Source organism: Macaca thibetana, chromosome 5 (assembly GCF_024542745.1).
Source record: "Macaca thibetana thibetana isolate TM-01 chromosome 5, ASM2454274v1, whole genome shotgun sequence".
NCBI classification, from domain to species: Eukaryota; Metazoa; Chordata; class Mammalia; order Primates; family Cercopithecidae; genus Macaca; species Macaca thibetana.
Genome location: NC_065582.1, coordinates 49053827 through 49068571, shown reverse-complemented (window position 1 = coordinate 49068571; position 14745 = coordinate 49053827). Strand labels below are relative to the sequence as shown.

At 40.4% G+C, this 14745-nt stretch overlaps 1 protein-coding gene across 2 annotated transcripts in view; it reads right to left on the bottom strand.

Moving 5' to 3' along the window:
- Nucleotides 1–14155, bottom strand: part of MGAT4D (MGAT4 family member D) — a 53307-nt gene extending 39152 nt beyond the window's left edge. The window contains exons 1-2 of one of the 2 annotated variants that reach the window (XM_050790242.1): nt 12645–14155; nt 1891–2049 (exon numbers count right to left, since the gene is read on the bottom strand). In XM_050790242.1, the coding sequence (XP_050646199.1) occupies nt 1891–2049; nt 12645–12738 (253 nt within the window). In that variant the 5' untranslated portion in view covers nt 12739–14155. The remainder of the gene's footprint in view (nt 1–1890; nt 2050–12644) is intronic. The other variant, XM_050790243.1, reaches the window with a different exon arrangement.
- Between the last annotated feature and the right edge of the window lie 590 nt (nt 14156–14745).

Here is a 14745-nt window from a genome sequence, read left to right as displayed (position 1 = left end):
CTGAGATAGGTAAAGAGATCTTAGATACAATATAACAACACAAAAAACAAAATACATAAAATAAAAATTCACAAATTAGACTTCATCAAAAATTAAAAATGCTTGCCCCTGAAAGCATCATAAAGAGAATGAAAGAGTGTCACCAACTGGAAGAAAGTATTAAAGTCACATATCCATCTGATATGTATCCAGGATAATGTGTAGCACTCTCTTAAAACTCAGTGAGAAAACAAAATCACCCAATTAAAGAAACTGGCAAAACAGGAGTTTGAGAACGGCATGAGCAACATAGCAAAACCCCCATCTCTAAACACACACACACACACACACACACAGTGGGGCATAGTGGCATGTGCCTGGAGTCCCAGCTGTTCAGGAGGCTGAGGTGGGAGGATCCCTTGAGCTCAGAGGTGAAGGCTGCAGTGAGCCATGATTGTGCCATTGCATTCCGCATTTGAACGGACATTTCACCAAAGAAGACATCTGGATGGCAAATAGTAAAAATGTTCAACATCATTAGTTTCTGGGAAATGCAACATAAAGCTATGAGATATCATGACGTTAGAATGACTATAATAGGACAGGCATGGTCCCATAATTCAGCACTTTGGAAGGCTGAGGTGGGAGGCTTGCTTGAGGCCAGGAGTCCAAGATCAGCCTGGGCAACAAAGAGAGACCCCATCTCTACAAAAAATAAAATTAGCCAGGTGTGGTAGCACATGACTGTAGTCCCAGCTACTTGAGAGACTGAAATAGGAGGATTGCTTGGGCCCAGGAGGCGGAGGCTGCAGTGAGCCATAATTGCTCCATTGCCCTCCAGCTTGGGCAACAGAGCAAGAGCCTATTTTTAAAAAATGGCTATAATAAACTGGAGTGACTAAAACTCTCATACATTGCTGGAGGGAGTGAAAAATGGTACAGCCACTCTGGAAAACAGTATGGCAGTTTCTTATAAAATTGAACATATACTTACCTATGCCCTATCAATCCTACTTCTACATATTAATTGTAAAAAAATTAAAACTTATCTTCATACCAAACACATGTCATAAATGCTTATAGGAACATCTATTTTTAATTGCCCAAACCTGAAAACAACCCAAATGCCGTTCAATTGGTGAGAGGATAAACAATATGTCCATTGAACATTGATACAATGAAATGCTACTCAGCACTAAGAACAGAACAATTGGTCACACGACAATTTGGGTGAATTCTATGCTAAGTGATAGAAGCAAGTTTCAAAGGGTTACACATTGTTTGATTGCATTTGTATGGCTTCTGGAAAAGGCAAAGCAATAAGAACAGAGATCTAATCAGTGGTTGCCAGGGATTAAGAGTAGGGGGAGGACTGGAGTACAAAGGGGATGCACAAGGCAGGAATTTTTGTCCTGGAGAAATGGAAAGCCACTGAAGGTTTATATGAGAAAAATTAGCTGTATGTTACTAGTCACTCAGATAAAGCCGGAAGGTTGCCTGACTAATGTAGCAGAAATGATGATAGAAAATGTGGACAAATTTTTGAGATAGATAGAATGGTGAACCAACCAGGATTGCTTATTACTGACATGGAAGTATGCAAGAGGCAGAGGGAGGGGTCAGAGATGATCCTCAGGTTTCTGGTTGCATCTTTTGAATGGATCGTGGATGGTGGTGCAATTCACAGAGCCGGAAAGCACAGGAAGACTACTTCCTGGTCGAGATGAGAGAAAGTAGGTCAGTGATATCTCTTACCTGATTTTCGCATGTCTCACAACAAAAGAACCAGTACTGATTTAGTTAAGTTTATAGAGAGAAGATGCCCTAAAATCATAAGACATTGAATCTACATTTCCAAAAACAAAACAAAACAAACAAATCACAATATACAAAGACAAAATCAACACAAACCTAAGTTTCCTGACAAATTTTCTCTCTTTGTAATTTCATACTTTATTCGATTCAAAACTTTCATCATCTCTTGGCTATTTTTTTCAGTTTTGTTTCTTAAGTGTAGCATATTTTCTTTAAACTCCAAAATATGGTTTCTACAATTAATTAATCGATTATCTGCAATGAAAATATATGTATATATTTGTACATGTAGCAATGGTGTCACACAATTCTCTATAATAGATAAGAATGTAAAATATAAGTTTCAATATAGTTATATATAGTACTATATATGTATTATATGTATATATATACAATACGATATACACATAGTGTATACTACATGTGTAAATACGTGCATAGGTACAAATATAAAAGACTGGAAAGAAAGAACAAAATGTTAAATATGGTGATATGCGGAAGGTGAGGTTATCAATGATTTTTTGCTTTATTACTCTGTGCTCTTCTTTTTTTTCCAAATTTTCCGTGGTATGCGTATATCAGATTTGTATTAGAGTGTAATCCCATTAATCCCCCAAAAATACATCTAAGAAATTATCTGAAGAAAATTATGAGGAATATGTACACAGATTTGGACTAAGGATATTTAACATAGGCCAGTATTTAGCAATATTTTTAAAAATTGGAAACGACCAAAGTGCCCAACAGTAGGAAATTTGCTAAATAAATTACAGAATATTCTTTTAAGGGTTCTGATGGCTCTGATGTCAAATCATGTATAATATGCTTAATATTTGTGTTATCTGGGGAAAATTACTTAATTTTTTTTTGCCTCTGCTCCTTTTGGTGTAAATACATACATAAAAATCCCTCCTTCAGAGCTGTTGTGAAGAGATGTAATGATGATGCACATAAACTAAAGTTTCAGGATACAAAATCAACAGTAGAGCTTCTATCCACCAACAACAAGCTATCCAGGAAAGAAATCTATTAAACCACCCCATTTACAATGGCAACAATAAAATACTTAGGAATAACTTTAATCAAGGAGGTGAAAGAGCAGTGCACTGAAAACTATATAATCTGGGTGAAAGAAATTGAATACACAAATAAATGGAAAGATACCACATGTTCATGGATTAGAAGAATATTGTTAAAATGTCTATACTACCAAAACAATCGACAGATTCAATGCAATCCCTTTAAAAATTCCAATTACATTTTTCACAGAAACAGAAAAAGAAACCCTGCAATTCATATGAAACCACAAAAGACCCCAAAAAGCCAAAACAATCTTGAATGAAAAGAATAAAGCTGGAGACATCACACTGTTTGACTTCAAAATACATTGCAAAGCTATGATAATCAAAACAGCATGGTACTGGCATAATAAAAGACACATAGACCAATAGAACAAAATAGGGAAACCAGAAATAAATTCACGCATTTACAGTAACTTGATCTTTGACAAAGTTGCCAAGAACACACAACAGGGAAAGAACAGTGTCTTCAATAAAACTGTGTTGAGAAAACTAGATATCCACATGCAGAAGAATGAAGTTAGATCTTTATTTTAACCCACATACAAAATCAACTAAAAATGGAAGAAAGGCTTAAGTGTAAGACCTGAAACTGTAAGATTAATAGAATAAAACATTAGGAAAAAGCTTCATGACCTTGGTCTGAGCAATGATTTTTCAGATATGACTCCAAAGTCACAAACAACAAAAAACAAAATAAATGAATGGGATTACATCAAGTTAAACAAGCTTATGCACAGCAAAGTAAACAATTAACAGAGTGAAGAGACAACATGGATTGAAAATATTTCAACCCAAGAGACAATCTATGGGTTCAAATTTGTCCAGTGGGAGAAAATATTTGCAAACCATACATCTGATAAGAGGTTAATATCTAAAATATGTAAGAAACTCAAACACTCAATAACAAACAAAAAAAAAAGTAAAACATCGGCAAAAGATTTGAATAGATATTTGTCAAAACAAGACAAACAAATGGCCATGTATATAAAAAAGTGCTTTATACCACAAATCATCAGCGAAATGCAAATTAAAACAATGAGTTACCACCTCACACCTGTTAGAATGGCTATCATCAGAGACAAAAGGTGAGAATATGGAGAGAAAGAAACTCTTGCACACTGTTGGCAGGAATATAAATTGGTGTAGCCATTATGGAACACAGTATGGAGGCTCCTTAAAAAATTAAAAATAGAACTGCATAATGCAACAATCCCACTGTTGGGTATGTATTCAAAGGAAATAAAGTCTGTATGTTGGATGGATGTTATGGTTCACACCTGTAAACCCAGCACTTTGGGAGATCAAAGTGAGAGAATTGCTTGGGCTCAGGAGTTCAAGGCCACAGTGGAGCCGTGATTGTACCACTGCACTCCAGCCTGAGCAACAGGGCAAGACTCTGTCTCAAAAAAAAAAAAAAAAAAAAAAAAAAGCAATGGTGATACATTTGGGTTGAAACATTTAATATTTTTTCATTCATCTGTTTTGTCTGAACCAGAGTGCACAAGTGGATAGCCTGTGGCAAAAATTGGATAATTCCTCTCCCCTGCTCCAAACCCTCCAAAATATTTCTCGTCACACTTAAAAAAAATAACCAAAGTCCTTACCATGACCCACAAAGCACTGTGTGATCAGTCCTTGAGTTCCTCCCTGGTCTAATTTCCTACCCTTCCTGCCTCACTCTGAGGGAGCCCAGCATCACCCACACTGGCCTCCTTGCTCTTCCTCACATGAACCAAACACTCTCCCACCTTAGGGTTTTGGCTTTTGCAATGTTCTCAGCACTGAATGCTCTTCCCCGATATCCTTTCATTGTTTTATTACATAACCTGTTGTGGCAGGAGGTCCCTAATTTCATTCAGTTTTCTGCTAAGACATTACCACCTCAGGGAAGCCCATCCTGCCATCCTTTGTAAGATAGCACACCCCTCTCCTTCCCTTATTCTTTTTTTTTTTTTTTTTAATACTTTAAGTTCTGGGGTACATGTGCAGAAGGTGCAGGTTTGTTACATAGGTATACATGTGCTGCAACCATCAATCCGTCATCTACATTAGGTATTTCTCCTAATGCTATCCCTCCCCTGGCGTGTGTGATGCTCCCCTCCCTGTGTCCATGTGTTCTCATTGTTCAAATCACTTATCACCACCTGACTTCATATTATGTATTGACTGCTTTGATGTTTCACTCCAGAGATTTCTAGAATGTAAACTTGAGAGCAGCAAGAACTTTTTACTACTAAATTCCAACGATCTGAAACAGTGACTTGCATGTAGCTCTTATATGAATATATGCTTAATAAATAAATAAATTAACGAAATGAATGGACTTGTCAGTATAAGAACTAATTTTAGTGATTCTTAAACTGAATCATGCTTTAATCAAAAGAACTGCACCTATCCAGACAAGCTTTAAACATTCATATTGTAGATACTATTTGAAGATGCTTACAAACCTCAGAGGGGGATGTAGTTTAAGCCCATGATATTAGGGTTTCCCAGGTAATGTTCTCTTTGCAAAATGGATTGTGTGTTCTGAGTTGATATATCATGGGTGATGCAACCTATGTGGGATTCTACATTGTAGGTCAGTCCCTAGGGATCAATTTAGTAAACACGAAAAGAAAGTTTTCTCTAGAGGAAGCAGTATTTACAGCAACAACCATAAACAAATGTTAAAGAACATAATCTCTAATCTCAGATCTGCTTCTTGTACATTTTTCCCTGGTAATTCATTCATCAATATTCTATTTAAAATATTGAAATTACTTGCATATTTACTCAGGTATTTAGTGAGGATGAAACGTTATAACACTGTTTTGCAAAGGTTTGAAATAAACAATAATGAGATGCTTTGAGTCAATTGGGCATCTCTGTAGTGAAACTGTGAAAACAAACACCAGTTCAAGTGTGCAGTGGGTGAATGTGACTTCTGCACATTAAAAATAGGTTCCAGGCTAGATCCTAAGTGCCACTGCTTTGTGCCTCTCACAGCAAGGCTCCAAGGCGTTGTGTTCCAGTAGAAATAAAATGCAAGCCACATCTGTAATTTAAAATTTTCTAGTAGTCACATTTTAAAAAGTGAAAAGAAACAAATGAAACAAGTGAAAGTAATTTTAAACAATGTATTTTATTTAATACAATATATCCAAAATGTCTCAACATAAAAGTAAACAATGGGCTATTTTACGTGTTTGTACTAAATATTCTAAATCCTGCATGTATTTTGCACTCACAGCACATCTCAATTCAGATGCTAACTTTTAATAATTATAGTGAAATGTAATCCTACCAAAACAGTACAGTTTTGCTTACTGGAGAAATATTTTGCACAATTCAGTTGTTAAATGTAGACTCAAACTAGTTAAAATAAAATAAAAATGCAGTTTCTCAGTTGCACTCACTAGCTGCATTTCGGGTGCCTCAAAGCCACCTGACTACCATGCTGGATGGTATAAGTCCCCGGCATCAGCTATGAGCTTGTTAGAAATGCAGTATATCAGGCCTCACCCCAGACCTACTGAGCCAGATTGTGTGTTTTAATAAGATTCCCAGTTGACTGCTATGCACATTAAAATTTGAGAAGGACTGTGACAGACCACTTTCATGGTTTTCTCTTTATCATCATTGGTACTACCATAGTTCAAGCTTTATTGCCTTTAGCTGTACTATTATAATTGCCTCTTAATTGGTCTCTCACCTCCAATCCCTGATTAATCTTCTGGAAACACTGCTCAAAGACTATAAATAGTTCCCTGAGTGCTTACTTGCCTTGGTCTACCAGGTCCTATACAACATAGCCATGAATGTGACTTGACCTCACTTCATTCACTAAACACCTCCAGTAACAAGAAGCATGCTGAGATTTCTATTCTTCCATTACATACTTGCCATGTGCTATGTGGTAGGTAAATAAACATGAATAAAATCTGGTTCCTGCTCTAAATTAAATTGGTACGAATAAAATCTGGCTCCTGACAATCAGGCTGCAAGGAATGTGGGAATGGTGCATATTTTTAAACTTGACTAATTATAATATATTGTTAAAATGGAATTATTCTCAAAGTGCCACAGGCACAGGAAGGCAGGAATGATTAATTCTTAAGGAGAACTGAGGAGTAGGGGAGGTGGAGAAGGTTTGAGAGAAGAAGGAAGACTTGAGAACTTGTATGTACAGAAGCTTGCCTACAGCAGAAGGAAGGGAAGGGCATTCCAGCCTCAGAAAAAAACACCGTAAGTGCACAGAGTGTGAAATGGTATGGTACGTGATATAGTTTGAATATATGTCCCCACCAAATCTCATGTTGAATTGTAATCCCCAATGCGGGAGGTATTTGAGTCATGGGGAAAGATGATCCCTCATGGCTTGGTGCTATCCTCATGATAGTGAGTTCTCTCGGGATCTGGTTAAGTGTGTGGCACCTCCCTGCCACTCTCTCTCACTCCTGCTTTTGCCACGGGACATGCCTGCCTGCAGCCTAGCCTTCTGCTATGAGTAAAAGCTCCTTGAGGCCTTCCTAGAAGTCGAGCATATGTAGGCACCATGTTTGTAGGGCCTGCAGAACTGGGAGCCAATTAAACCTCTTTTCTTTATAAATTACCCAGTCTCAGATATTTCTTTATAGCAATGCAAGAATGGCCTACTACAGTTTATCTTGGGGAACGTATGTAAGTCACTCAGGGGGTAAATAGAAGGGCAAAAGGTATAATGTTAAAGCATTGGCTGGTCACTTTAAATTTGTTATTAGTTTACTTGTACCCAGTGTAGTTCCAAATAAAGAATATCTAAGGCAATTACTAGAAGATGAAACTAAAAACATAAAGGACATTTCAGATTACTCCCCCCATGTATGCTTTGCAATAATCAAATCAAACTATGTACTAAGCCCTTTAAATTCTCTGTGAGTGGCTCCTGTATGCATTAGGTTTTATTGTGAAATATATTAGATATTACAAAGAGTATATAAGACAGTTTAAAGGATAATAATCAAAATGAACATCCATGAACCCATCATGAACTAACTTAGCCTTAGATATTCTACCTGTTTCCTTCCCAGATCCAATTCTCCTTCCCCCCTAGCCCCAGATAAGCAGAATCCTGAATTTCTTATTAATCATTTATTGCTTTCCTTTATAGTTTTACTATTTTTGCAAGCTGACTTACACTTGGCTTTATACATTAGTAAATAAAACTCTGTACTTGCTTTTTTAGCTCAATTTATGCTTTTGAGATTTATTTATATTGATGACTCAAGCTGTAGTTTATTCATTTTTATGGATGTAAAATGTTCCAGTGTACTGAATATACCACAACATGTTTGTCTCTTCTATTGTTGTTAACAATTATAAGAAATGCTATCAAGAACATTCTGGTACATATCTCCTAGTAAACATGTTCAAGAGCTTCCCTAGGATATATCTGGTGGTAGAGCTATTATTTAAAATATTTAGCCACATGTATGGTATAGGTGCTGATCAGGAAGAACAGACACTGGCCATAAACCATTGATAAGGCTGTACACTAATTTCAACCCTACCAGTAGTGGAATTCCTAAGACATAGGAAAGGCATATTTTTCATAACAGACATGACTGAATGTATACTCCTCCAAGGGAAGTTTGAATTCCCAAAGCTCCATATTCTCACTAAGTGTTTAATTTCCTAATTGAAGGAACAGAGTAGCATGAACTGGTAACTCATGCTTCAAACTTGCATTTTCTTGATTGCTAGTGGTTTTTCCATGTATATTCAACATTTATGTTGCACTTTGTTTTAGAGTCTACTTTGCTGGTATTAATACAACTACAAGACCAGCCCAAACTGGACCTACTTTGTTGAAAAATGTCCAGTTAGCTTGTAGGTGTAACAGAGCCAAAAACTGCAATTCATACAGCCTGGGCAAGGGCAATAGCAAAAACTTTGACCTCCAACCACACCCAGAACCAGTGAATCCTCCCTCTGAATCAAGAAGCCTGGGACATGACCAGAACCTGAATGCTGGAACTCTTTCAGATGCGAGGGGTCTGTTGGCCCAGAAGATCTGGAGCTGAAATTTGCCTCAACATACCTTACCATCAATGGCCAGACTGGAAGCCCTCCAATTAGACCCTGCCAAGCTAACGTTCCTAAATCTTTTCCCTTGTCCTATGATCCCTTAAAACTTGGCCCAGACCCAATAAGAGACACAGATTTGAGTCTGAGTCTTATCTTCTTGCTGGCTGGTTTTGGAAAAAAAAAAATTCTTTTCTCAAAAGCCATTGTTAAAGTTACTGGCTTCTGTATGCATTGGACTGTGGGCCCATTTGCTTGATAACATAATACAGCTACATCAACTTTATTTTGGTTTGGGTTTGTGGGTATTTTCCATCCTTTTTCTTCCAAAATTTCTGTCTTTAAAATTCAAATATGTCTCTTTTAGTAATCATCAAGTTGAATTTTGTCGTATATCCAATCAGGAAATATTTTAATTTCTTTTTTGGCACACTTAATGCAATTAGTGACATAGTTATGTTATTTTACTTTATTTTAGTGGTTCAACTAGATATTTCAACATGAATCCTCGACTTAATAGTCGAATACCAATTCTTACATTCTCACTTCTCAATAGTTCTACAAGTCTAGTGCAATTTAACTCCATTTCCTCTCTCTTAACTTTTCTTGTAATTGCTGACGTGCATTGTTGTTGTACATATATTTTCAATTCCACAAGACATTTCAATTATTCTCTGAAATAACCCACATTTGGACCTTGGATTCTGCTGACTTACAGCTGCATCTGGGAGCTCCTCCTCTGTCCCATGGACAGTAATAACCATCTATTTTGTTGGCATATTCCCACAAGGTCATACACATTGGTGAAACCCTTCCCCAACTGGATGGGGATGAGGGCATTTTCCCTCCATCAAGGGAAGAGAGAAAGATCTCCAGGAAATAAAGTTGGGTGCTCTAGGATGAGCCCTCTTGTCACGAATTCAGGGGCTGAAGAATATTTTTACCCTGAAAATTGTGGAACTGCTAGACCTACCAAAATTCTCTTGCCGCCAGATGAAAAGAGGCAGGAGAAAGAAAGAGACGCTACTAAGCCAAGAGCGGGATCATATGAAGTAGCCTGCAGGCATGCAGCTTGAAGCGGCAAAGACATATGAGTCGGCTGTGGCTCAAGTGAATATTGCAGGCCATGTGCAAGAAGGTCTTCTGCCAGGCAGAAGATTCCCAGCACCAAGGGGCTGTGGCAAAGGCAGAGGTAGGGAGGAAGAATTCAAGCAGAGGATGGATATCCCTTCAGGGAATAGATAGCAGAGACACCACAGCAGGTGCTCAGAAGCAGCCACAAACTACCCCTACAAGAGCATTAGGTGTCCGCCACATCCAAGTGTCTTCCAGAGAAATTGAAACCACCAGGCTGCTGTCATGGAAGAAAACCTCTGCCCGCCCCCAGCTCTTTCTCACCCTAGTACCACAAGGGAAGCACAAGAAAGGAGGAAGGGGGTGCAGCAGACTGTTTCTCCAAAGATGACCTCCAGGTCAAATGGTATTGTGCACTTTGACCTTCCCAGTCACTCCTGAAGAAGTCAATTTCTCTACCTTCTTGAATCTGGGTTCACCCTGTGACTGCTTTCACTACAGTAATATAGAGCAAAAGCAATGGAGTACTAGTTTGGGGTATAACCTTTAACTGGCTTGGCAGTTTCCACTTCCTGCCTTTTAAAAGGTAGTTGCCTTGTGGGGGGGAAAAAAGGTATCATTTTGCTAAGACCACAATGTTGTGAGGAACAAACCCAAGCCATGAGGAGAGGCTTTGGAGGATGCCCCACTGCGTGGGGAGAGGAGAGAGAGATGCCAGAGCTGTGAGGGAAAAAGGCTTCTTAGTAGTAGAGTCTTCAGCTCCAAATGTCCCAGTTGACACCACCTTGGATTATAAACTGCCCAGTAGAGCTCTTCGTGAACTCCTGATTACTAAATCAAGAGTTTTTAAAAAGAGATTGTTCAAGGTCAGATCGAGACCATCCTGGCCAATATGGTGAAACCTCGTCTCTACTAAAAATACAAAAATTAGTTGGGCGTGGAGGCAGGCACCTGTAGTCCCAGCTACTCAGGAGGCTCAGGCAGGAGAATTGCTTGAACCTGGAGGCGGAGGTCGCAGTGAGCCGAGATCGCGCCACTGCACTCCAACCTGGAGTGGTATTTAATGGTATTAAAACTTCTGATGTTAACATTCTAAATTACCTTCCAAAATTACTAGACTGGGTGCAGTAACTCATGCCTGTAATCCCAGCACTTTGGGAGGCAGAGGTGGGTGGATAACCTGAGGTTAGGAGTTTGTGACCAGGCTGACCAACTTGGTGAAACCCTATCTCTACTAAAAATACAAAAATTATCCAGGCGTGGTGGCACATGCCTGTAATCCCAGCTACTCAGGAGACTGAAGCACGAGAATCGCTTGAACCTGGGAGGCTGAGGTTGCAGTGCAGTGAGGCGAGATCGCGCCACTACACTCCAGCCTGGGCAACAAGAGCGAAACTCCACCTAAAAAAAAAATTACTATAAAACTTTACATTTTGCTTTCTAATTACAAGAAATCATTTATTTTTTTGTTATAAATGTGCTTATTGTTCATTGTGCTAAAATAAATAAAAAGACATTAGGATAATGTTATTTATAGAAAACGAAGAGGAGGGAAACTTTGTCAAATGACTATAAAGATGAGTAGACATATTATAATGCAGATAAATTAATATATTCCTTATCTTTGAAACAAGCAGTATATAGAATATTTTGTGCATATGAGGATAAAATCTAGTCTTAACTGGAGAGCTAAAACATGAAGCCACTCCCAAACTTCAACCTCAGCACTCTTACCAAGATTACCTTGTGTGCACTTAAGTCCCACGTGTAAATAAATGAAAATTTAACTGAAAACAACGTAAGAGCAATCGTGGAATGCTGGGATCATAATTTACAGGATTCCTAAGTCTTAAACTGAGAAATTCAACTACTTGAACGATAAAATTTTACACCGCGGACAACTAGGGTTGAAAGATCAAGTATAGGATGCCTGGTTAAATTTGAAACTAAAATTAAAAAGATAGAAATATTTTAGAATAATTATGTCCCATGCATTTTTTATACCAATATATAATTGTTTATCTGAAATTGAAATTAAACTGGGCAACCTGTACTTTTGTTTCCTAAATTGGCACTTCTATAGGCCAGGCGAAATTACATGTTGAGTGTGTGGGAGCGGAACGCAGGCCGGCGGTCCATCGGAGAAGTCCAGGCTGTGGGCCGGCGCTGTAGGCGGTCAGTGACATCCCTCTCCTTTCTACCACCTCTTTTCAGCTATGCCAAAAACACTCCAGGGAGGAGGGAGGCACGAAGCGTGGCCTGGTGATGTAACCCGGACCACAAAGGAGGAAAGATGCGGAAAGACGCTGGCTGTTTAAGAGCAGTTCTTGGGGTCAGACAGTTATAGTTTCGAGAAGGAAGAACAGGAGAGGGGAAAAGTAGGGCACAGATGGGGCCCTTGAACCTTTGAGGAAAAGGGAGCGGTGGAGACCCCGGGCCAGATCCGTTAGCGCGCTCACAGGCCGGTAACAGCCCAGCCGCCGCTGACCGGAACGTGGGCACCGACGCGGGCCTCCCAGTGGCAGCGCAGGCGGCCACCGCCAGCTTCCCGCATCGCCCCCGCACCCGCCCACCCCGCCCCGCCTGCATCCCTGCGGCCCGGAAGCCCCCGAGGCGGGAAAGGAGGCGGGAGGAGGGCCCGCCGCTTACTGGTTTGAGTTATCCTGTAGATGCAGAAACAAGAGAAGCTGAAAAGCGCGACGGCGACCAGGGTGATCAGCAAGTTCACCTGCTTGGTCCTCATGGCGCTGACCTGGCTGCGGGAGGCCGGCGGGTGGAGGCGGCGAGCAGTGCCCGGGACCGGGTTGAGCGCGCAGAGTCCCCTTCCCGCGGTGCCGCGTGGGTCCCCAGCACACCGCCCTGGGAAGCCGCCTTCCCGCAGAACTTCTGCACCCTTTGCTTCCTGCTCTAGGGCTCAGCGCGTGCTATAAACCGCTGCCAGGTCGTTAAAAGCGATAAACTAGGGAAAGCGCCCCATTGCCTGGCACGTGGTGGGTGCGCAGTACCTGTTCGGTGACTTTCCTCGAGTAGCTTATCAAACTTTTACCCAAGCTGAGAAACACTAGAACATCAGTAGCATGAGACTCTATGGACTCCTTGATCTCTCCCCTCTAATCTCTCCTCTCATTGAGGACTCACTGGCAGTCTGGTTATAAACATTCTACTTCAAATCAGCCCTGCAGGTTGGAAGGGCTCGCGTCTGTCCCCTTGAGAGGGAAGAAAGATTTGAAGATACACCAGCCTGAGGATGCCATTACAGCCTACGTGTTCTCATGTGCTAATGGCTAGGAGCTGTGACCTTCCATTGGGCGGGGACCCAGCCAGATCTCAAAACAAGGAGCCAGGAGAAAGAGACACCTCAACTATGTTCTCCTTCACAGCTCCAGTCTGTTGCCAGTGCTTGCCTTTGACTGAACTCTACTGAAAACCGGAAGACAAGGAAGTTCAGCTTGATGTACTAGATGGTCCAAACTTGGCTTCTAGGCTGTGGAGCAGGTTGGAGAAAACGTAGGGAAGATTAGGGTGGAAGAAGGAAGCTATTCAGCACAAAGGATGTCTCCACACTCAGCATTTCACTGCCTTCTTACCTGAGGTCCAGTTTTGCATATTCAGTTGCCTACCCAGCCCTTCAGCTTGAATGTCCCACATCAGCTTCAAGATGTCCAAACTTCCTCACCAAGCTATTAATAGCTGTTTTCCCAGAGTCCCTTGATTTTATCAGTGGCATCGTAGTTCTTCTTACAATCATTTTGACTCTGGTTCATTATATCTCATTATTTATAAAATCTTTACTTACCTAAAGGATTGTGTTTCTGTTGCTACTTACTATCCCCAATATTCAGATGATCACAGTGATATTCAAACTGGTCTCACTGTCTGCAGGATCTACCCTCTGCAGTCCACACTTCAGTACCAGATAATCTTCCTAGTTCACCACAGTCAGCTGTTATTGTTGTTTACATAGCTCCACTTCTCCTGAATGAAAAAGGCCCCTCTCAATCAGGCCCCTCACTGCTTTCTCATCTCCCAGCGTGCCCTTACATGCCTCTGGCACCTGCCAGATTGTTTTTTCAATCCTACTCTGAACATGTCATGTTCACTTCTCTCCTTCTGTGCCTTTTCTCTTTATGTCTGCCCCCTGCCCACAATGTCCAGTGTCCTCTCTGACCACTGAAATCTTTTCTAAATCTTCAGGTCTCATGTTTCATGTTTCATGAATCAAAACCTGGCTACAGCAGACCACTCTGACTTCCCCTTCTCTGAATTTCTTTAGTATGTAGGGCAGGGATGTTCAATCTTTTGGCTTCCCTGGGCCACACTGGAAGAATTGTCTTGGGCCACAAATAAAATACACTAACACTAATGATAGCTGATGAGCTAAAACACAAACACACACACACACACACACACACACACACACACACACACACACCCCTCACAATATTTTGAGAAAGTTTACGAATTTGGTTTGGGCCTCATTTGAAGCTGTCTTGAGCTCCATGCTGCCCGCCAGCCATGGGTTGGATAGGTGATGTAAGGTCTCTGCCTTTCATTTTGATATGTATCCCTAGGTACTTGTGGATAGGAGCTTCCAAAATGATCCTAAGTTACACCCATGGTTGAGGGAGAAATATATTCAAAGCAGATTGAATTATTGGTAGTTGTCCTAAGAAATGTAATTACACGTGTTAGCATCAATGGTTATGGAGGTCTAGGGAAGGATAGTTGCGGTAGATGCCTGAGAAAAGAG